Source organism: Stegastes partitus, unplaced genomic scaffold, assembly GCF_000690725.1.
Source record: "Stegastes partitus isolate 25-593 unplaced genomic scaffold, Stegastes_partitus-1.0.2 Scaffold66, whole genome shotgun sequence".
NCBI lineage: Eukaryota > Metazoa > Chordata > Actinopteri > Pomacentridae > Stegastes > Stegastes partitus.
In genome coordinates, this window is record NW_007577797.1 from 287,297 (window position 1) to 312,394 (window position 25,098).

Below are 25,098 nucleotides of genomic sequence, written 5' to 3' on the forward strand. Positions count from 1 at the left end.
AAAAACACCCCAAACCTAATTAAGTGACAACTGAACCTAAATTTAAGGAGGATTTTGGGTTCAAGTGATGTAACAAAGTATTGCCACAAAATGAAGTTGGCAATTCCACATAAAACAGCCACGCGTCAAACTTCTAAACGGAAACGCTGGCTGTGGCAGGTATGACTGACACAACACAGAAGTAGTAGAGGAAGTCTGCAGAGTATGCTCCAAAAATGAGAATGATACTGCTCAGCTCATTCACTCAAACTTTTGTGAGTCACATCATATTAGGTGTATTTTGTCACACACCATGATTTTGTCCTTGGACAACCCACTGTCCCCTGCTGAGCGGGAGAAGATCACACACAAAACAACTCCGTGAAGCCCAGAGGATGGCCGAGAGCTCTTGTGAACACCTGAAACTGAGCCAGAGCTGATCGATTCCTATTCTTCGCAGAGGAAGGCATCGTTTTATGTAGATGGCCGAGGTTTGAATGGGAAGAAAGGATCCAATTTCTCCCCTGGACTCTGCGGCTGTCAGAAGATAGGCTTTGACTGACAGCTCAGTGGTGCGCGGCTCCTGCAGCTTCTTAAACGACCGCCAGAGAAGTAAACAGCATCAGGCTTATCAGAGCAAAGCAGGAGCTTGGAGGGCAACTGCTCGGCTGAATTGGGGAGACTTAAGGCAGGGAAGTGTGCAACCAGCCCACTAAGTGCGCTCTGAGCCACAGCCTATATGTGACCTTTGATATGCTTCCTTTCCCACATGACCCCAGGCACTTAATGTGTGGGCAGAAGTGAGGTGAGGGGAATTTCAGAGGACACTAAATGTCACGTTTGATTTTCCCTTGGATGTGGAAATCAAATTTCGCTGTAAAGCTCTGGCGGTTAGCCGTGTTGTTAGGATGATATCTCGCTAGCAGAGTTTCACACAGGAATACTGACACGTTGATACTGTCTGCTGTAAATCAAGAACATGCTCAAAACCTGACTTGTGGTTGTTGGATAGCTTTGGAGGCTGTGCTGCATCGGAGTCGAAGGTAGCTAGCAGTTCTTATCTATAATGCCTTTTACTCCTTGAGTAATAGCTTTGTGAAAACCTCGACGACAAAGTTACAGCAATAGACTGTAAGTTCTGAAGCGTATCGTGCCCTACCTCTGTTCATCTAACGAAAAACCAAATCTGTACCACCCATCATTATGACATTACAAATATCGCACCACTCTAACCGGTCACGATGGAAAAGGATATTGTCACAGTTATGTCTACACACACAAAACAGGCTACTAGAGTCTTGGAGTGTGTCTTCTTCTGCAGAGACAGTTGCTTAAGGCGGTAATGCAATCTGTCTAGAGCTGCCAATGTATTTGTGACACATCATGTCCTCCCCTGTAGCGTCTGCAAGATGAGCAAAGACTGCATGCTGGGTGGGAATATGCGCATCAGTATGTGTGTGCGTGTACAGTACATGCTGCTGCCGAGTCTCCAAAAGAGAGGGTCTGTGTTTATCTTTGCATGTTTGTTCAGCAGGAAGAAGAGACGACGATGACGTGGTTGGGAGAGGGATGAAAAATACGGTGTGACGTGCTGAAAGATTAAAAGAGAGCATTCTAAGAAGCAGACACCACCTCAGTGAGAGTTGCTCACCTGCTGTCCTCCTGGTTGATGCTCATGTACATTTCCCAGGTAGTGTCTTCTGCAATCCCCCCATGAGGCACCAACAGACTGATACCTGCAGAGAAGGAGGCATGCAAAAACTGATCAACACACAGCCAGACATGCACACACATGACACACACCTGCTCGGCTGTCGGCTGTCTTTACTGGAGGTGACAGTCAGAGAGGTGATGGCCCCAGAAAAAGGTGACGGAAGCAAGTCTCCAAGGGCCTTGTGAATCAATGCTGCCAGCAGTCTGTTTCTCACAAGCGCACACTAACACAGACTGTCTGCTTCCTCGGCACAAACACACACAAACTTACACCACATTCTACTGTATCATAAACAATTACTGCCAATGTAGCGGGAGATAAAGCCCCTCAAGGGACAGGATGATGAATGTAGGCCAAGAGAAATAGCTGCCTGAATAATGTAGTAGACCGAGCAGCACAGGTTTACACTACAAATACCTGTTTACTCATCTTCATAGTGTACATTATGCGCTTTAAAATTTTGAAACACTTTTTAAAATTAATTCATCTGATGAAACACTTTGAATGAAGCATTCACCAAGGCTAGAAACACTTTCTACACTTTGTTGAGTTTGTCGGAAAGCACCAGCCGGTTAAAAATGCCAATGCTGTCTCACTTCATCACTTCAGGAAATAATATATTCGAGATCATGTTACCTGTTCGATTGATGACATTTTCACATTTTTGCAGCAGATCGACTCTGACAAGGTCAAACAACTCCAAAATGCTATCTGAGATGCTCTGTATCAGTTCTGCTGTAGTTTAAAAGTCTAGTAAGTTACAGATTTTAGCATCTTTGTGAAAGGAATTTATGTTTATACATACACCAACCAGCCAGAACATTCAACCACTGACAAGTGAAGTGTATAACACTGGTCATCCAGAGTCAATGCACTGTTGCTTTTGTTTTCACTTCCTGAAGGTAACAGCACTCCCCAACGCCAGCGGCCTCCTCCAGGAGGATAAGGCAGCCTGCCATGCTGGAAAAAAAACACCCAGGAAGGACTCGAGGAAAACAACCAAGAGCTCAAGGCATTGGCCTGTCTTCCAGTTTTTCCCAGATCTCAATCCGATCAAGCATCCAAAGAAGCCACAACAACAAGGACCAACAACCCACCACAAAACACCAAAAAAAGAAGCTGCCGACAACACACTGGCAGACACCAAGGACACCCACAGACGTCCTGTGTCTATGGCCAAATGGATCAGAGGTGTTTTGGCAGTGTGAGGGGGAGATACAAAAAGTTATGTGGTTTTCATGTTGTGGCTGATTGGTGTGGAGCCAGAACCTATCAAATCAAACTGCCTCACCTGTGTTAGGTACCACCAGCCGGCCTCCAGCATGGCCGAACACTGCAGTTGCTTTGTGTAGAGGCCAACTAGAAGTCAGAGAGACTTGTGGAGCAAAAAGGTTTTTGCCTCTTCTGCCCAGTGTTGTTCCCACTGCAACCGCTCTGTAGTCTGGAGCCAGGCCCCTTGGAAATGTCTGAGGGTGGGACATGACGTGGTACTCGGCCCTTTCTGCTGCCCCTGAGGATACAGTGAAAGTGCTGTGACTTGGTGGGTGACACACAAACTCACATCATCAACATAAGCATCATTTTAATGCAGTTTTTGTGACAGCAGGGAAATAGTTCTTTTACAGCTTACTGTAAAACTACACAATATGGTGACTGCTCAACTGACTGCTCTCTAAACCCTGACACCAGATACTGATTGTCCCATCATAGCTTAGCAAAGAGCTGAAACCAGGCTCAGCGAGCCTGTCACTGTCAAGCTTTTTGCCTCCAGTAGAAACAGTGTACCTGGGGCCGTAGTAAGAGTGACACTCTGCGTTTAAAGAAGTGGTGTCTTTATTTAGACTGTCCAATCCGATACACAAGAGCAGCTGTAAGGGATAGATTAAACTGAGTGTTTATCAGCTATATTGTAAGCTGTCACTGCCAAGGCCAAGTATGTGGGCTTACAGATTACTCAAAAAAGTCTGAGGTGTGATATGTTATGTGCATTGGATGTCCTCATCCTCAAAGTCTTTTCTCTTATGATGTCAAAAGTAAAGATACTGTTTAAACTTTCTGACTTTTAGTGAACGTATCACATGTGGTGTGTCTGGAAAATTCACCAAACCTAAGTCTAAAATCATGGTCTTTCATCAGTATCCTTCTATTCTGCATGTCTCATTCAGAAATTGTCCAAAAACTGTTGCCAGGAACCAGAGTGTGGAAAAAGACCACAGAACTGAACTACTCAGCACAACTGAGAAGGCACGAGTATCAGCTGTGAACAAGAGCCATGTGGCAAAAAAATCTGGGACTTTTTTTTAGCTGACTTGGGCTGAACTGCAGGCTGTGTACAGGAGACAAGTTTAGAAATAAATTAAAATTGTAATAACAATAATAATAATAATTCTAATAATAACAATAAACTTTATTTATAGACCACTTTTCAAAACAAATGTGACAAAATGTTTTCTAATAAAAATAAATTAAAATTGAAATAAAATTAGCACACAGAATAAGATAAAAAATAGAAATCACACAAATAGAACAAGAAGCTATAAAACATCCATCCCATCCATTATCTATACACCGCTTAATCCTCATTAGGGTCGCGGGGGGGCTGGAGCCTATCCCAGCCGACTTAGGGCGAAGGCAGCTATAAAACATACTTTAGTTAAATATCCATAGTGTTTAGAGTCACTATTTTTTTTAGTACTGGTAACACATGTGGACACTTGTTGTATATACCAGTTCAATTTTTGTGTAAAAATAAAATAAATAAATAAAATTATAATAATAAAAAAATCAATAATGATCTATGAAATGTAACATTTGCTATCCCTTTTTTTTTTTTATGATTTACGGAAACATAACTGTGTTATGCTGCACAAAAGATGTATAGAGTTCTCCTCCTTTCAGCCATGATTATGCTGTTTCAATAGAGATGCAGAAATTTACATTGCAGTAAAAAATAAGTCCACAGTGAGTAAAATGCAACAGGGGCAAAAAAACAAAACCAAACAAAACAAAAACACTTGAGGTTCAGAAATGGCCAAACAGGATTTTGCAAGACTCAAATAACAACATGATTCTCCTTTTTTTTTCTTCAAATGATTGTACACTTCTGACTAATGATTTCAAAAAGCACCTTGATTTTGAAGTGTAACTCAGAATCAGAATAAAAGGCTGACAAAGGAGGACATGGATTGGTAAATGGGTAATTTGGGATGCCTTCCCAAATTATTTTTTCCTTTGTATGAAAGATTTCTTAGAGAGTATCTTTGGAGAAAAACAAACTGAAGGCAAGATGGCTCCTTCTGGCTGCAACCACAGAGCTGTGCTACACTCTCCAACTCCACAGAAATGAGACAGTTTTATTTTCTAACCTTTGACCTTAAGATCAGGCAGCGGGTCAAGGAGTGAGCGCTCAGCCATTAGCTCCTTGTCAATGGAGTCCTGAAAACACATGGGGCTGGTGTAGGTACGTGACACTGTCAGATCAGGTTGCATGGATGAATTAATGAGCAGGGGGTTTGCTGGAAAACACACAAACAAAAAAGCAAATTACTGTCAACACTTAGACGTCATTAAGTGACAATTACTTGAGGGACACTTTCAACTGGAGTGTCGTTATCACCGACTTTAAAATCTCCTGAGCGTGTGTCAAAACATTCCAGCTATATCCATTTCTGATTATTGCTATTATACATTCACTGTGGAATCAAGAACAACACACAGCTTATAGCATCATTTTCTCAGTTTAAAGTGACAAACAGTAAACAACAGGAGGGATGTAGTAGTTACGATTCAATGTGATGTCATCGTTGTTTCAAAATATTGGTAAATACATGGACATATTGTAACTGAATTATAACACTGATGACTGAGTTTATTATGTGAGTCAGAGCAAGCAGGCGAAGAAACAAGCGTAAGCGACTGACTCAGTCACATACTGCAGCCATGTTGTACTGGAGTCAGAAGTCGAGATCAAAATAGAGAAACACAGAGCAGATAAATATAATATAGATACGATTATCTATTAATCTGTTTATTGTAAGGTGATATTTATTAGTCACTTAGCAACCACAAAATGACAACTGAAGACACGGTTAAGTAAACAGCGTGGTTTCTCTCGATGAGATAAAAAATGTAAATTGCCAATTTATTTTGTCAGGAATTAGGTGAGCTGTTTGTTAGGGTGACTCATGATGGAGAATGTGACTGCAAAAAAACACAAACATTGATTACTGTTCTACTCCTGTGGCCGCATATAGCAGGGTGCAACACACAAGGTGGGGAGGACATGTCGGATTTTATGGAGGTTTGGTTGTTTTAGACCCTCTAACACAGAGAACAGGGACCAAGATTAAAGCTTTCCCTGGCTCCTGCTGTGTTATCAAAATGAACTTTATTATGCCCTGCTGAGGGTTGCTGCTGCAGCGACCCATAATGCCAGCCTTGTAAAAATATGCCTCAATCTGTGGGGCAAAACACACCACACTCTTGAGCTCTTGTGTTTCTGTGTGTAGCGACGCGGGACCACAAATGCTCCATTCGAGGGCTCGGCGAGAAAAAGTGAAAACACTAATAAATTACATTTTTAATTTTGGAATCATGAATATTTGATTCAAGTTTTATTGTGTGTAAGAGAATACAAAGAACTGACACATTACCCAAATGAGATACCTGTTGTTGAACATTTTATTGAATTTATGGTACCAGGAAGAAGGTCTAAGTAATAATACATAAGAGCGAAATTATATATGTGTCTTCAACACACAATGTGCTTGTTATCATAAGTTTTCAGTGACCGTTTATTGCTTGGGGCATACTGATGTTTGCAATAAAGCAACAAATGCATTACATGCTTTATAGATTAAGCCGTATGTTATTGGACATTTGCACAAACAGCAAGAATCTCTGGAAGGCTCAAGTAAACAAACTGAAAAATTAAATACTGTCATTCTGGCTCCTGAAGCGTTTTAATAATTGATGTAGTTATACGATAATACAAGGAAAAATGTGTGCATAATTTAAAAGATACATAAATACATATGAATACAAAGCTGTATGTATCGTATACAATGACATTAATATGTGAGTGTATTTGCAGTGTTACAACTACAATATAATCAGGAATCAGAATAACATTGTGTGTCTTGTGTCTCTCCCTTCTTTAAGCATCTTTAGATTATTGCTCGTGCTTTGTGACTTAAACCGATGTCTGGCTTCCTGTCTTCATTTCTCTGTTCTCCACATGTTTGGAAGTGAAAATATAACGCTACAGGCTTCATTTGACTCTCTCTGGATTTTTAAGAGCCTTTTGAATCATCAAACAAACAAAATTAGTGTGACTGCACTGGCCAGCCATAAAGCAACACACACAAAATGTCCAATAAACACGTTTATTTCAGGAAAGACAATTAAATGCTGTATATTCACGGTATATTCATTGCAATTGCCGTGTTCATTGCAGCACTATGTTTTTGTGGCTGTGCTTGTGGTGGGCGTCGTGGTGCCTCTGACAGTGTATATATGAAAATTAAGCAGCACTGTGCAATTTTGGCACATTTGTTTTAGAGTGCTCCATAACAACCTCTTATTGCAAAGTCAAGTGTAAAGAGCTTTTTTAGTATCTTTACATGGTGTAGAGGCTCTTCAAAGGCCCTCTGAGTTTCTCTTAGATTTCTAATATGGATTTTCTTTTTATCTGCTACAGATTTAAATGCACATCCAAACGCAAATTTAAAATGGATGAAGGCAGAGTCTATACTGTTTGGAATAACATGGGATTTTCTGAGCTAGCAGATTATTAATTAAAGTCGTACCTATTATCCAGCAGCAGGGATGAATGATGTGTGATTCATCTGCACTTTCTGAATGACAAATCAAACTGCGCGCATATCTCAATAAATCCGTTAAATAATCCAACACTTGAGCATATTAATCACACATCTGTATGCTGATTAACTATTCTGCATATCACGTATATATAAAGTAAAGTATTGATGATGTCCTCCTCAACATGAGTATGAAACTTTCAGAGGAAGCACGATACATTATGGAAACAAAAATGTTCATGTAACTATCAAACACAACTCGATTCCAGATATTTCTTCCAGCTTGGATTCAGTAAGTTGTGGAAAGTTCATTCACAGTGGGATGTAGTACTTAATGAGTGTAATTGATTCGTCACTGATCTGTGGGAGTCACTGGCTCACCTTGACGAGACGTCTTGAAGCTGAAAGACTGGAAGCCCCCAGTGAGGGCCGAGGAGTCGATGACATCAACGCCGTACTCGCTCTGGCTCCGTCGGTACAGCGTGACAGCGACGATCAGCAGCACCACCGTCACCACCCCTGCAGCCAGGCCTGAATACAAGGCCACATCGCTGCTGCTCTCCACACCTTGGAAAGTTTGAGTGAGTGAAAAGGAGAAACATGTTTTTGAAAAATAACATGCTTGTCTGCTTCTTGCCTTTGCTTTCCAAGTCTACTGCATTTAATTAGGACGCCAGCAGACATTTCCTCCCAAAATAAACTGAAAATCTGTGTTGCTGAGGAATATCAGCTGAGATAAAGTTGTGGAAGGTCTTTTATAACAGGCAAGTATACCTTGGTTACAAGCTACTTTAGTGCCTTTTTTGTTTTCTCTTCTTCGTCTGCCCTGCCTCCTCATGCACAGCTTCATCGTTCCATTTCTGCAGTGTTAAAGCTACTAATGAGGAACCTCGGAAGGAACGCGATTATAATCAACCCAGCACCTGACTGTCATTTCAAACACTGCTTGGCTCTGGTGTTGGAGGCACTCTGCGTTCCACTGGGATAATGTGACAAAACCAATTCATTAAATTAGCTCATCGGCGACGATTATGCTCTATCTGGTCCCACCAGTATTGCAGCGTCCAACTCCACAAAGAGAAAGAATGAGTGGGAAATAAAGGAGCTGCTAGCTTGTTCTTGAAAGATAATGAGATCTTCGCTGAAACAGGACATGCTGAGAAATCCTCTAAGTAGCCTGAAGCTCAAATGAGGAGAAATTGACGAAATATGCAAAGCGGTATTAACAGCTACAGTAGCAGGTTAATTGGGGGCTTGGGAAGTTTTTGGCAGCCTGGCCGCATTCTTTTTCCCATTTCTGACAAACAAAAACACATAACTGTGTTAAAGGACAAGTAAGGAGAACATGTGCTTGTGGCTTGGTAGGTATCAAATTGATTTTTCTCTGTGCAAACTGCGCAGTTTAAAAAGGCTCATTTCCCTACACAGCAGTAATGTATAAAGCAGTGGATACACAGTGGTTAACCACAGGCAGCTTGACTTGAAATACTATACCTGCTGCATTCAAATATATTGGTATTAATGCAAGGAAACCTGAGGTAATAACGGTAATAAAAGTCAGGAACATTTGATACAACTGATTATCATCTAGAAATGCAATTAACACGGTTGTATCCCATGTTGTATTTCGTTACACCTAACAGTGTTTTACTTTTATTATTTTCATAGTCACTTAGCAGCACTCCAAGGACAACAGCACACAGTATGTTACCGTACAAGAAAATCTTCAGGCTCTATGTCTTACTGGCAGTCACGAGTGAGAAATATGTACTCAGTGATGCACACAAATAACCTGGAGATTGAATGTTTTTAACAGAAATTAATCAGACTTCTTATGCACTGAAATTAATTCTAGGAATGACATGATAAATAAAAGATATATTATAATATTAATATTATGAATAATGATTATTATCATTACTCATGCATGCTATTTGCTGCCTGTCTGTCAGAACATCTGTATCTGAAATAACTCTCACCTCTATTTTAAGTAAGGGACGGTTCCCAGTGAGTGATGCAGACTGTCATTTTCTAAACCACACCGTCAGAGTGATTTACCTCCTGCTAACACTTTATTCCTATTTCAGTGGAGTTTGCTACCTCAGGATAAAATCACTTATTTGCAAAGCAGAACCACTACCAGAATTGAATAAGGGTGCAGATAGAAGTGTGGTTGTGTTTTCACTATCCTCGTCAATCAAGGAATTACTATTTGGACAGTGACACAGTTTCTATAATTTTGCCCCAGTACACCACCACAATAGATACGCAATGAACCAATCAAGATCTGATTCAAATGTAGACTTTACGTGTCAACTAAATAGTTTAACATAAAAAAATATTGCAATCATTTTAAAGCTTTTATTTATTTATTTTTTTTACATTGCCACTCCAACAGGCTCAGAAGTAACTGGAAAGCTGACTGATGTGCAGTTTTAAAGCCCGGTGTGGCCTGTTTGCTCATTATGTCATGACAAATTAAGGAGATAAAACATCTGGAGGTCTTGAAATGCTGAATCTGCATTTGCTAGTTGTTCATTTGAACTCTGAATATGCGGTCCAAAGAGCGAAGGAGGCCGTCATCAGCCTGAAAACACGAAACAGACCTATCAGACAGACTTTAGAGATACATTTTATACACTTTTTAAAAAAGAAAAAATGCACCGGTGAACTCAGTAACACCTAAAGTGGATGACGGACAAATGCTTTCCGCCAAGAGTGAAGAAAAAGCCCTTCACAACAAGTAGAACACTCTGGAGGAGGTAGGCGTGTCGTTGCTGGAGTCTACAATCAAGAGACGTCTTCATGAATGTAAATGCAGAGAGTTTACCTCGAGATGCAAACCACTGGTAATGCTTGAGAACAGAATGGAGAGTTTTTACTTTGCTAGAAAACATCTAAATAAAACCCGCCTGGATTTGGAACAAAACATGTTTGGACAGGTGAAACTGAGATAAACTTGCAGCAGAATGATGGGAAGGGAAGAGTGTGGAGAAGGAAAGGAAGGCCTCATGATCCAAAGCAAACTGCATCATCTGTCAAACACTGTAGAGGCAGTGTTATGACATGGGCAGGTATGGCTGCCAATCGAACTGGGTTACTAGCGTTTATTGATGATGTGACGGCTGATAGAATCAGCAAGGTGAATTCCAGAGCGCGTACATCTATACTTTGTGCTCAGAATCAGTCAAGTTATACTAAACTGATTGGACAGCGCTTCACAGTTCAGATGAATAATGACCCGAAATATACAGTAAAAGCAACACAAGAGCTTCTTTAGGCAAAATAGTGGAATATTCTTAACTGGTTGAGCCAGTCACTTGACCTAAACCCAATTGAGCACTTTCACCGACTGAGGGCAGAACTGAGGGTTGAAAGACCCACAAACTGAAGCAGTAAAAACCTGGCAAAGCATCTCAAGGGAGGAAATTCTGCATTTGGTGATGTCCATAGGTTCACAAGTTCAGGTAGGCATTGACTGAAAAGGATTTGGTTCCAAGAAATATAATAACCTTTAGCTTGTTCCATGACTTTTGAACTTGTGAGAATGGATGGATTCCTCTACAGTCAGTGAAATATATTTGTTAAACTGCTAATATTGAAGCTGGAAGTCTGCACTTTAATCCCACCTTAACAAAGGGCAAAACACAAAAACTGTCATGAGGTACAAATATTCAGAAAAGTATGTTTCTGTACTAGTTCAATAAATAGCAGCGAGTGCAACTATTAAAATAAGTTCCTGAAGTCTATTTTGCAAAACAGATGCCATGTGAATACAAAGAGCACCCTGTCACCAGTCATGATGGTTTTTCATCATTGTGTTAATCAAATTTGGACAGCCCTTTCTCCAATCAGAATCATGCATTCTTTCAGGTCACAGTGACAGTATTACCTTTTAAAAAACAGAAAAACAAACAAAATAAAAAACAGAGCCAAGCAGAAACTCACCCTGTGGCTTTACATCATGGAGCAACTTTCGATCTGCAAACAGAGACACAAATCATAATTGGAGACGTTTTTGAGCGATACAAGTGTTGTTTGATTTGATTACTACTTCTGTATGCATCCATGCCTGTGCACACTGTGTATGATGTATGTGGAGTGGGGTGGATGAATAACAAAGATTGATGAGCTTGTTGGTAATGAGCATGATTATAATGACGATCATGATCTAGCCCACACCGCCAAAAATTATGAACAGTAAATCTATAATGACACAGTCCCTGAACACAATGGGACTGACAGTAATGATGCTAAACTGTCTTTTTCTCGTTGTTACCCAGTGAAGAGGGGATGTGATGTTACCCACTCTGTGTGCAGAGGCCGCCCGTGCAGTTGTCTGTCGCCAGCGCCACGCCGTCACACAGCCGCCCTCCATGTTTGGGCTCCGGAGCTGTACACTCTCTGCTGCGCTGCCTCTCGCACTCGGAACTACACAATGACCACTCACTCCACTCTCCCCAGCTGCCATCGACTAAAGGATCGGATACAAACACAAATGCTTGATTTGCATGGTTGAAGCGCAGTGTCATCCACGGTGAATACATGCACATGTGTGAATACATAAACTCATACAAGTAAAAGAATAAAGAGGATGCACTCTTCTCTAATTAGTGTGGGCTCATTTTTCATATAAAGTCCTGCACCTCTATGGAAACAGAACAACCATGACTACAAGTAGACAGAACTAAAAAATGTCTTTTGTGCAGTATGACAGAAAGAAAAAAGAAAAACAGATGTTGTATTTCTTTGATAACTTGTTCTAAAAAATTGAAAAGCGATCAGCATGATTTTTTCAAGTGCCCACAGGTGTTACCAGTACTGAAAAAAAATGTTGCTTCTACATAATATAATTACTTTACTACATATATTTCTTTTTTTTTTTTGCAATATCATTACATGTGCAATTTTCAATTTCATGTGCAATACTTCTCATCCATGAGCAATATTGTAACTTTTCTTTTATTATTCTGGTTTAGGCGAATGTATGTCAAAGTACTTTTTATTTACATCGTACTTTTATACATATAATATCTTATTTAGAATTTTTTAGATTTGCATTTCTACATTTATTGCCTGTCTTGTTGTTGTTGAGTATCACAGTTTCATTCATCATGTCAAATTCCTTGTGTGTGTGAGCTCACTTGGCAGTAAAAGCCTTTCTGTATTCTGTATTTTTTTTCCATACCTGTTTCCTATCTTCTCTTTGCAAACACAGCCTGCATTTCAGCTGCATGAATTTTTATCACATGACTACTGGCTGCAGCTGTGTCTTCATAGTTGCACTAACAAAAACAGTTTTTTTTTTTAGTTTTTTACATAATCTAGTTTAAATTTTTATTTTTTTTGCAAAATGTCACATGTAGAATAATAATTTTGATCAAAGTAAATTTAATGAAATATCACAATTTTAAGCTTAGTTTTGGTTAAGGTTCCCAAATTAACAGCATGATGAATGATTCAAGGAAAGGAGCATCATCCATCCATCCATTATCTATACACCGCTTAATCCTCACTAGGGTTATGGGGGGGCTGGAGTCCATCCCAGCTGACTTAGGGTGAAGGCAGGGGACACCCTGGACAGGTCATCAGTCTGTCACAGGGCTACACTTAGAGACAGACAACCAAGCACACTCACATTCACACCTACGGACAATTTAGAATCACCAATTAACCTTAACATTCTTTTAGACTGAGGGAGGAAGCCTGAGAACCCGGAGAGGACCCACGCTGTATAGGGAGAACATGCAAACTCCCGGGTGTCCTCACCAGGACGCAAACTGGCGACCTTCTTGCTGCGAGGCAACAGTGCTAACCAACTGTGCCACCTTGCAGCCCCAAGGAGCATCAAAGAATTCAAAGTATGAAAATTCTTTGTTTTTACAGTTTCTGACTCTGATCATTGGTACCATTTTGCTGGTTTTGTGAAGACAACATGCCTTTCATATCCTCCTGTGGGTTTTGAGGTTCAAAGGGTTAATAGTTCTCCAGAAGTTTGTGGGAAAACATTTTCAAAGCAACAGCTGAACGACCAAAAAACATTTCTTCCTCAGAGTGCCAAAATGCTGAGCAGTCTTGCTGACTTGAAGCGCAAATGCCATACTCCATCACGTCTCCTTTCCACCTCCAAATGCACTAAAAGTCTCCTTCTTGCTGCTAATCTAAACGCAAATTCACCCTGTTTATGCTCAAGCTCAGATGCGGGAGAAAGAATCCTTCAATGGCAGACAGTTGGCAAAGAGGAGATAATGTGTGGAGGAGTGCACTGTATTCCCCTGATAACTTTTTTTCTTAAACCTGATGAGCATGTTCCTTTATACTGTGTATTGGCTGAAATAATAAATTTAGGCTAAAAAAACACTGGGCAGAACAGATTACACAGCCATTTTGATAAGTAGAACTGCTGCTCTGCTCTTCCTCTCACAACCTCAGCTCCTACTGTTTGTTTTCCTCTCTTAAGTTCTCTTTATCCCTTTCTGTTTTGCCCATCTGTCTGTTTCTCAGACATATTCTCTTCACTTGTTGTTTTATAAGGTGCACTGCATTAGATTGCAGATCCAACCCACTGTCACTAGTGCAGCGCAGCCGTGAGACGCATTCGTGGTGAAATGTGATCTGTTCAAAGGAGAATGCTGCTAACAACAAATGCTACAATTTCAGGTAATAAAATCAGCTTACAGATACTTGAAACTCAAGAGCGATAAATCACAGGGACCATTTCCTTGGCTTTATTTTTTGTCACAATATTATTGTGAGGTAAAACATTTCTGAGCAGAAAAACATCCCTCCATGTTGATGCAATTGAAGGACATGCTGACATTCAAAATTCTTGGAGTTGGCTGCCAAACAGCAGCTTTTTAAAAAAGGAACAGTTCAATATTTGGGAAATTTTCTTTCTTGCCAAGAGTTAAATGAGGAGATCGATACCACCCTTCTGTCTAGCTGTCTGTTAATTATGAAGCCGAGGCAGAGAAACGGCAAACCCGGCTCTGTCCAGTGGTTAAAAATAACGTGCGTTGTTACATCTCAGCTTTGTGCAAAGATTGACGTGTAAGTTCAGCAGTTCATAGTTTAATGGTGGGTTGTTTCCTGCACTGTTTCTCAGGCAGCCGCACTTGCATGAAATAGTTCCAGCATGTAACTTCCTGTTAAAAAACACAGTGGTTTTATATCAATTAAACAATGTTTAGGATTCGGCATGAAAGGCTCAGTTTAATTGTTTATTGCAGTTATTGTACAAGACGGGATTATATAGTGATGCAGTTGTAGCTAAAGTCATGTTAAACAAACAGTAGAATGTATAAACAAGCCACGTACACAGAAAAAAATCACATGTATAAACTACAACATCAATGTGCCACAAAACACACATTTGTTCAATCACTTGGCTAATTTATTCAGTTGTAGACTGAGAGATAGAGAGATGATTAGTGCGAAGACATTCATTCAAAGTCACGCTGCACTGGGAGATGAAATGTGGTCCACATAAAGATGTACTTTCAACTCATTTAATGTTTCATATAAAATGTTGTAAATATGGATTTATACAGGCTGTGTGCTGCTAAGGAAAAGCTTTCAGGACATTGTAATAGGAGCAGTTGTATACCTTAAGCTATAATAAGAAATTGCATCTACTGCTGTACAAGTACTTCAGAGCTACTCCTCTGACTGTGAAGGTAGAACATGTCCTTCAAATAAAAACACTACAAGTCCGCAGTGTTTTAGATCAATATCGAGGTTCCTGGTCTGCTCATTGTTTTTCCGATTGCTCCCTTTGACTTGATCTTTTGCTGTTGCTACAAATGATGATAAGTTCATAATTGCACATTATAAGGTGAAAATTGTCACTATTGTACATCCCAGTGAAATAAAGTCTCAACCATTAAATCAATGTCTTCAAATAGGCAGTTAAAAAATGTTTACTTTAACTGGTTCTGACAATCATCTCTTAAAAAGTTCCTTTTTAACCCTTTGAATCTCACTTTCTCTAAAGATTCAAGGTTCATCTCAGGGTGATCTTTAGAAAATAACCAACATTCTACCATTTCTCAGAGCCAGAAACTGTAAAAACAGAAGAAATGATGGGATTTTTAACTTTTCAAAGGTCCTCACATTACTCACTTGTGACATGATATTCAACTGTAAAACTTAACCAAATCTAAGCTCAACAACATACCATTTCATTAAAATCACATTATTCTACACGTCTCATTTATAAATTCACCAAAAAAGAACTGTTTGCGCTTACCAGACAAACAACTAAAATTCAGTGGTCCTTGGTGCAGCTATGAAGCTATGATGGAGTTGTGACCAAGAACCACGAGACAAGGCTGAACTCAGCAGATAGAAGACAAGTATGAAAACAACTACAGCGTGTGAATTCAGTATCTTTTCCAGTAGTGATGACATTTGTAGGCACTTGAAAAAATGTTGCACATGTTGATTCCAGGTTATTTCATTTGTTGTAAAACAGACAAATTTTAAACTTAAATGTATTTCTTCTTCTTCTTTTTTTTTTAATGATTTATGGCATTATAACTATGTTGTACAGCAGAAGATACTGTTTTAAGTTCTCTCTACTTCTAGCCAGAGTTGTGATGTTTCCATAGAGGTGCAGAACTTTGTATTGCAGTGAAAAATGAGCCGACAGTGAGTAACAACATGACAGGAAGTGCCCAGAAACTGCTTAGAGTTTAAAATGTTAAATGTCTTCTTAAAAAAAAAAATGCTCATTGGGCAATGTGAGTTGTGAAATTGAAATTGTGTGCAACAAGAGTGGAGCCGTGTGCAAAAAAAAAGAAAGAACAAAGATACAGCTTAGAGGTTTGGTAGATGTCCTCTGCTACAGTTGGGTAGATCCACCCTCCATGGCCAAATCTAAGCTAACCAACTGATAGCAGTGTAGAATTCAACAAGCAGATATAATATTCATATTGTATCGATCTCATTATCTGACACTGTGCAAGAAAGCAAAATAGGTGCATTATTCCAAAATGTCAAACATTTTCTTTCTAAAAGCTATCAGTTTCACAATGAGAGATTTCAGGACCTGAATCACAAGAAATGGAGGGATCACTGAAGCATAGCTAACTATAACCCGTGGCTATAAATCTTTCATTTGGCAGTTGATTTTCACAAGATGAACAGAACTGTTATCTGCAGGTGGGAAGGCAGCTTTAAAAAGTGTAAACCGCTGCAGCGTGTGATGAAGCATACACATTAACATCATGAGGACAATATGCCTTTGGTCTTACCTGGACACACTGTGTTGCAGGTGCTCTTCTGCACTGACATGCCCTCACAGAAGGCTCCTCCATTGAGAGGAGCTGGATTTGTGCATGTACGAGAACGTTTCTGCACCCCCCGACCACAGCGTACATTACAGGGCGACCAGTCCGTCCACGATGACCAGCCCCCGTTCACTGTAGGTGCCAAAGGATGAGAAGACAGGTATAAAGAGATTCCACAAGAATGCAAACAAGCGTACTTTGTGTGGTTAACAATATATTGTATGTCTTGCAAAACAGCACCACAGTGACTGCATCACAGGGTTCACTCAGAGGTGACAATAAACATCAGGAAAAAAAAAAAACATGGTGTCTTTACAAAAATGATCAACAGCGTCTTTCCTTCTGTCTACTTACGCCTCCTCCACTGATTTGTTTCCTAAAATAATACAGGATGATCGACTAATCAGCTCATTTGCTGTCATAGAGAAGGAAGAATTACTACTATTCCATTATTGTACATCTGTTGGAGGCTATCGGGAATAGTAAGCCTGTCAGGGACTTCATTAGCAGTATGGAAATTCATGATTGATGTACCTCAGCAATGGGGTGTCAGAAAGACTCAGATGTATTCTTACAGGAGCTAAATTCCCTCTCTGAAAAAATAAAATAACGGGCTGAGAGATCAGTTAAACGAGCACTGAAACACTCCAATTAAGGTTATCCTTCAGTGTGAGAGGAGGTGGTGCTAGTATGACACAATAATTTCACTTTCTACAAGGCAATAAAAGTGCTGCAAACACTGTCTGCCGGCCTGCAGCTATACAGAGTGTTTTACACAAGGTGTTTAGTGCTGGCAGATAAAGGCTGGGGAGTGGTGACAGGCCGCGTCACAGCCTTTCCATCATTAATAATTGAGTTCTTGTAAATATTGTGCCTGTGTCTCCTTGTTTCAACACAAGGGATCATTTGCCCATTACCTGCTCATTAGTCTGTAGCGTGAAAAAAGACCACACGCTGTGGCTGAGCAGTGCTTTTTATATTAATGATTTGGGGAATTTGCTTGAGGTGCCAATTTGACACCATACTTCTGTAGTGAAAATTGATATTTTGATGCAGACAAGAAAGCTGTTTGGCACCACTTTGATCATCTGTACCGCAAACCTGCCATCATGACTTTTTGGCAGTCACAGAATCTAAGCTGAAAAACATCTTCTTTTGAAAAATAAGAAAACCTGGACTTTGACATCTTACCGTAGACCACAACAGTAGCTGTGGCACTGCGCCTCTTGGCCACGATGTTGCTGGCAACGCACGTATAGTTTCCAGAGTCTGAGAGGCGGGCTTCTGAGATGATGAGATTATGATCACCTCTTGAATCACCGACGCCGTCGTCATCAAAGCTCAGAGGTTCCTCGTTTTTCAGCCATTCCACCTGAAAACAACAAAGTATGTCAGATAGACAGAAACACATTTGAAAATGTGTCAGATGTCACACCAGATGTGAGCCATGTTAAAATAATCCACACTAAGTATTAGCAACTTTTTTGTGGTATGACATAATACTGCAATAATAGCACTCATTAATATCCTGATATAAAAAAGTAATGCACACTTTGTTTTATTACAGTTTAAGCTTGTAATGATCGATGATGACTGACATCTGTAGTAGCGAGAATGTGCAGCTTTGAGTGGTGTTTTGGAACACTCTGCTCCCTGCCCTGTCATTACATACACAATGTGCAGGAAGTGGAAAGTGACTGTGGCTAAACGCTCCCCAATTAAGCACGAGCCTCTCATAATGACAGTTTATAGATATTTGTATGCAGCATGACGTGGTTGTTTCCGTCGGTCCCAGCACCCTGACTTCTTAACTTTTAGCACGGGTAACTAGTGCACTTCCACTGTTAATCCATTACTTCTAGTTCCATTCACAAGTTATTATACTTTTAGCTCACTGGTGGCAAGTTGTTAGTCCATTTTAGTTACTTATTTTAGTTTTTGTTAATTTATTGCTCTTAGCCAACTGTATTATGTAAAGTGTTCATTTTCTAAAACATAACGTTTTATAATGTTTATTGATTACTCTTAGTGAACTGTTGAATATTATTTAGTAATGTTAGCTACATACTGTATATACACTTATTGAATACTATAAAGGTGAAATATACAACATTTTGAATATAAATATAGCACTAAACAAATGTCTGCAATGTAAAGGTTTCGTGCAGTAATGGCATCCTCAGCAGAGTCAAAGCCCCTCTGTATGTGGTGTAGTCCGATCTCCTCTGTTCTATTGTTGTCTTTTGTCAGCTGGTCAACACATTAGTGCATGTGAGTTCCCCCCATTGAAACTGCAGACTGTGCTTACAAACAGTGATCTCCTATGCAAAGAAACATAACTGTAAGTTCTTATGTTAGCATTTATTTATATGCTAATCATCCATTTATAATCAATTCCTTCTACGCTTACTGGTTTTCAGAGAAAATACATTTTTGGATATACAAGGTGTGTCAGAAAAGTTCCAGGACTGGTGTCATAAACGATATATCTCAAACCCAAACTACAAACAAGAGGGTTTCCCCTTCACAAGGTCAACCAGCAGGTGTACAAAGAGATCCTGCAGCTTTGTTCAGTGTGTGAGAAGAGGAGAGAGTCGTGGCAGGACAAGTCGTGGCTGCTTCACCATGACAACGCGTCTGCTCACAATGCCCTGAGCATCTGACAGTTCCTGGCTGAGAAGAACTTGGCCGTGCTGGAGCAACCTCCCTACTCACTCCACCTGGCTCTGTGGGATTGTTTCCTCTTCCCCAAGCTCAAAGAGGTCATCAAGGGGACCCGTTTTGAAGACGTGGACGCATCATGATGGCTGTGACGACGGATCCCAGAAGAATCCTTCCAGGAGTGCATGGCGGCGTGGCAGAGAAGGCTGGGAAAGTGTGTTAGACTCCAGGGGGATTACTTTAAAGGGGAAAACTGGTAGTTTGTAGTTTGGATTTGAAATATATTTGTTGTTACACCAGTCCTGGAACTTTTCATAGCTGAGTACTGCTTTCAGCTTTGCACATGCATGTCCATTTCTCCCACACTTCACTGGACAAGTCAAAGTGTAGTCCAGGCTATTTAGTTGGTTCCCTAAAATTCCAAAGAATTTACAAGAATTGAATTCATGATTTTTACTTAACTTATGTGCACTCTGTCTCATGGACTGTAGAAACAGACACATGGAGTGGAACAGACAACAAGTGAATAACGTTACTTACGATCATGGGTTGAAAAGAAGTTGCTATGACCACTTAATGTATTTTACAATGCTAGTGTGGGTTAATGGCTCTGGCTGGAATATTGTGTTGGTTCTTGTGTCCACAGCCTTTCTGGCTGTAAATGAAAGTGAAGGTTGGGGGGAGGTATTTCAGTCTGAGATGCTGGTGCTCTAGCAACATTCAGTGGCTCTGAAAAGTTGCAGACAGAACCTTTAGGCTACTTGCTTCCATTGCTTTTCCATTATTTTCACTTTACTACACAGTTAGTTGGACTCGCCGGATGCAGGATGCGGTTTCAGCAACTAATCATTTCAATTGGCTTTGTCCTTCCTTCCATTATCTAACAACATTAATAGAAGGGCAGCCCTGTCAGCTTTTTGTGGTGAACTATTCATTTTAATAACAGTACTCATCTCCCTACATGCCAACGTTCCAACAAACCAGTTCTGTCAATCTCATTTTCAGCCGCATTCTTCACTTAGCCCCACCCACAACACCTGTGATTGGTTTAAAGAAATACAAACATACCAAAGCCCTTATAGCAGAATGATAATGTTGTACACCAGAATTTAAATAATATATATTACTTACTATTTCAATGCTTTATCTGTTACTGTAACTATAACAGTACGTGAGTTAATACACTCACTTGCCAGTTAATTAGGTAAACTTAGCTAAACCCAGAGTAGTCTTGCAACAAATCTGAAACTGACGATGGTTATACTGTTGGTTATATGGTTATACTTTACTGTTTCAGAGGATGGTTGATTTGAGGTGTCTGTGGTGCTGTTTTCTAATGCATGTGTTTGTGGTTTTGAGTGTATCCTCACTGATATAAATGAAATGGACAAAACAATAGAAACAGCAGTCAGTATTAATATATTTATTAAGATATGTAAAGGGGCACATTCTGATTGCAAGATTAGGGGTTTGTGGAAAGGCATAATATGGCTGACAACCACTCAGAGGCAGTGATGTAGTAGGTAGGTCACATCCTCCACCGTTACCAATTCAGTGGCCGTGTAGTGAGCAAAAGTAATAAGGAATTACAAAATAAAGGACGCTCTGTTGATGCTCCTCTCTCCGCATGACTGGCCCTGTAAATTGCCATTAATGTGCCACTAGCTTGAGCTTTTCATTGAGAGAGACGAGCTGGGGCATGAGGACAGGGGTTTGATTTATGGCAGTGTATTTGAGGATTAAAAACTCCGCCCCTCGGGGAGCTCCATGTGTTTGTGCGTTGGGTCATACCCCAGTGTGTGAGCATGTGTGTGTTTGCGGAGAGTGTCCATTTGCCAAGGGAATGTAACAACAGCCAACAAACTCAGAGATTGCTTTGCTCTTTCGAAGCACCCTGGATGGAAAAATTGAGCTGGGAAATCAATAAATCAGGAGTCATGTTGTCACAAGTGTTTTTTGCTCCTTTTGATGGCCCAAGAACTCTTTCATCATGTGGCTTTAATTTAACTTTTTTTCATCAATTGGTTCCACAGTGTTCAAGATGTACCAAGCGACCGTACTGGTGGGCTGCAGTGATGCCTCTATCAGGTCTTTTTCGTTATAATTTTTCCTTTTACTATTTCACACCCCCAGTGAATAATCAACCCCTGTGTTCTCCACGGCTGGTCAGTCTACCCAATTATGAAAGCAGTCAGTTAAAACCTTCCACAGTGAATAAAATAGTGCAAACTTATATTTTAATAATGCTGAATTCACCCTTATCTTGTGGTTTCATCATACAGATCTCTATTTCGCTGTCATGCATTTCATTTCATAGGCTTATTGATGTAATCACATTACAATCCTGTATTTTGCTCTACTCAATGACAAAAGAAATAGTCTCATTTCGAAAATGATGACTGAGGTCTTTTGTTTTTACCAGGGTCATTTTGTACATACACCAAACCACAGGTGAACTGAATAGCTTTAGTCATCCTATTAAGGTCAAATCATGGTTTCTGCATCCATGTGCACAGACTGATGCAGACTTAAAAAGTGGACAGCGGACACAAAAGCGGTTCCAGGTAGTCATACTATACACAGTATGCACTGACCTCCACAGACATGTCGCATTGTCCCTCATATTGAATACAGAATAACACACAGTGCTCCTTTGGATATTACAGGATACAGCAGCTGGTTACAGATAGGGCTGTAGCTCCGTGTCACTGATTATTTCTGAGGTGTGTCGAGCAGTGGGTGGACACAGCTCAGGATTACTGGAGAGTTTAAACCTTCCTACTACTGTTTGTGCGCAATCAATGAAAGGCATGCACAAATACAAGTGCCTCAGAAGTGCAGCTGCGACTACTTCAATTACAGCTCTGTTAATGAAAAGGTGTGGATGATGGAGTGTCTCCTTATAGAGTCCCTCCACATAACAAACATTTCTTTTGAGCACCATTTGCTTTGCAGTTGTACAGTATGCAGTGTGTACAGTCTGTCACTAACTTGGGCCTGCACATGGGCATCTGCAGATGTATTGGCACAGACCCTCGCACACTCCGGCAGATGTCACAATTTATGCCACACCCACCCTTGTGAATGCATGGAGGCAGAAAACATGAATTGGCCTTTAGAATGCAACAGTCTGCTAGGAAACCCCTGCACCTAACTAAGGAAGTGTTAGAGGAACACGACCAAGAGCCCAAGGCTTTGACCAGAACTTCCACCCCACCAGATCTCGATCCAACGAAGCATTCGCAAGCCCTAGCCACAGAACCTGATCACAGGCCACAAATCACCACTCAAAGAATCCACTGACAGTGGCCCAGTGCCAGAAAACACAGTCTGATGGGTCGGAGCTGTTTTAGAAACTTAAAGCCGACCTACACAATGTTAGGCAGCTGGTTCTAATGTTGTTTCTGATTGGCATATTGTGTTAAGTACTTGGGAAATAAATTCAAGAAATACATCTCTGAAGCCACCAAGACACACGATTTTTAAAAACTGTGCTGATGATTACCCAACAGTGACTTCTTGACCATCACGACATGTAGGGTTGCACAAGCAACAAAGTGCTTTCATAAAGATTCATACAAAGCTCTCGTCTTGCTTTATTTTAATGTGTTTTTCTAAACAAAATGCTTGGTATTTTTACTGCTCTGCCAGTATTGATGTGATGTGGGAAAAGGTCACATTGATTGAATGGGGACAAACCTACTGGTTACCATCTAATGGATAAGTAGAACTTTAAAGACATTATTCTCCAAATTCTGTGCAGTAAGGTCAGTTTATAGACACAAACACTGTACTTTATATTCACTCTAAGACAAATTGTTACTTATGCCGCAAAGTTGTTAAATTACTTTAAAATACGCATCCACTTATTTCAGAAAACAACTAAACTAAAAACTACTTTCCTGTATTTCTCCACATTATTATTCTCCTGATGGAGTTATATAATGCGGAGAATTCACTGAATTGAAACACAACCTCCAACCCTTTGTCCTCATATTCAGATGGGATGCATATTTATAGAGAAGTGTTAAAATTGAACTTGACAGGTACCAAGATTTAACCATTATGTAGCGTAAATTAAATATATTTCAACATTTAGTGGATAATATGTCACCTCAAGAAACACAGAGGAAAGCTAAATGCAGTGCCAAAAGCAAAAACTTATTTTTTGCTACACTGAAATACATAAAACATATTTTTTTTTCCAATGACAAATCTAATTTCTATCACAGGCAAGTAAAAATAATGAGGTGAATAGCTGTGCAACCGCTGTCTATTCTGTAGAAATGCTTCATTAATCAGTTATTAAACCAATGGAGATAAGCATTTTTCTCATTTACACCACATCTAGGCCACAAAGGCAGTGTAAAACCACTGCTGTGCATTAAATTTGTGTCACTAATAGACGTCTATGTGTGCTAGCTAAAGGCAACGGACAAAATAGCAGGAATACATTACACGACATTTAATGCGTATTACCCTTGAGTTGAACCAACAGCTATCTGATAAGGGCCAATGAAAATTGCCACTGAAAATGAAAAGCCTTAAAATGGTATATTTTATATTGCATGTGTGGAGCTGTCCACCATCTGCAGGTAATAAATTATGTATTATAGTAAAGAAAAAAAAAACTATCAAAGATATCTGTGAAATGCCATAAAGTTTAACGTCTGAAATCAAGGTAATTAAAAAGACACTATCTTTTTACAAGGAGAGTGAACCGTCAAACTTTCATAACTTTTTATTACACACACAGACCGCTGGAAAGTCAGGATGAAAAGTGGAGGAGATTTATTGAAAATAGAGCCCAGATTTGATGGGATCAGAGCCCTGCCAGTAAAGACACATTTTTGATATAAGAGGTGTGACGCTCAACCACTCAACCAACTCAGGGTCCAGATTCTTTTTCTTCTTCTTCTTTAACTCAGCAGTGTATCACGTAATTGACACATAATTCACTAAAAATGACAACAAAAAGTTGTCAAGATAAAAAATACCTTAAGGCTGACCAGGGTTTATTATGCAACATATTTCATGGAGGTACAGTATAAATGGTAGGTATGTACTTTGACATGCATTTAAGGAGGAGAAAACAAAGAAACGTGAGAAAGACAGTAGGGGAATAATATGCAGCAAATGGCCCAGAGTCAAACCGTCGCTTGCTATTCCGATCATTTGGGCCCAAGTATGCGTTTCAGTATATTTTTTCTCCATCTGACAACAAATACTTGTATGTGCTTGGGGCTTGAAACGTATTCAGAATCAGTTAGCACATGGTCACCAGTCAGTTGCTTAATAAAACTGAATTTTCAGTTAAATTTTTTAGAGATTCTCAGAGAGCCTACAGAGTTAATGTCTGAGGAAACAAATCCTTATTTTACTGCACTTTCAAGACTGAGTCAAGGCTGTCGTTACTTTTAGTGATTAGTTGTCAACGATAAAATTATCGTGAACTGTTTTGATGATTGACGATTCAGTCTGAGTAGTTTTTGATAAAAGATAAAACAGATAGAATGAATGAGATAAAATGTATATAATTTCTGATTCCAATATGTAAATCTTAATATTTTCTGAATGTCTTTGGTTTTTTTTTTGGACAAAACAAATTTAAAATGAAGGACGTAATCTTGAACTT

The 25,098-nt window shown here is 39.8% G+C and overlaps 1 protein-coding gene across 1 annotated transcript in view; it reads right to left on the reverse strand.

The window, feature by feature from the left end:
• Window positions 1-25,098, reverse strand: part of LOC103353292 (netrin receptor UNC5D-like) — a 194,880-nt gene that overhangs the window by 25,059 nt on the left and 144,723 nt on the right. Inside the window, exons 5-12 of the mRNA XM_008276191.1 lie at window positions 17,994-18,174; window positions 16,767-16,934; window positions 11,822-11,986; window positions 11,461-11,493; window positions 7,894-8,079; window positions 5,059-5,208; window positions 2,985-3,203; window positions 1,631-1,715 (exon numbers count right to left, since the gene is read on the reverse strand). Of these exons, the coding sequence (XP_008274413.1) occupies window positions 1,631-1,715; window positions 2,985-3,203; window positions 5,059-5,208; window positions 7,894-8,079; window positions 11,461-11,493; window positions 11,822-11,986; window positions 16,767-16,934; window positions 17,994-18,174 (1,187 nt within the window). The remainder of the gene's footprint in view (window positions 1-1,630; window positions 1,716-2,984; window positions 3,204-5,058; window positions 5,209-7,893; window positions 8,080-11,460; window positions 11,494-11,821; window positions 11,987-16,766; window positions 16,935-17,993; window positions 18,175-25,098) is intronic.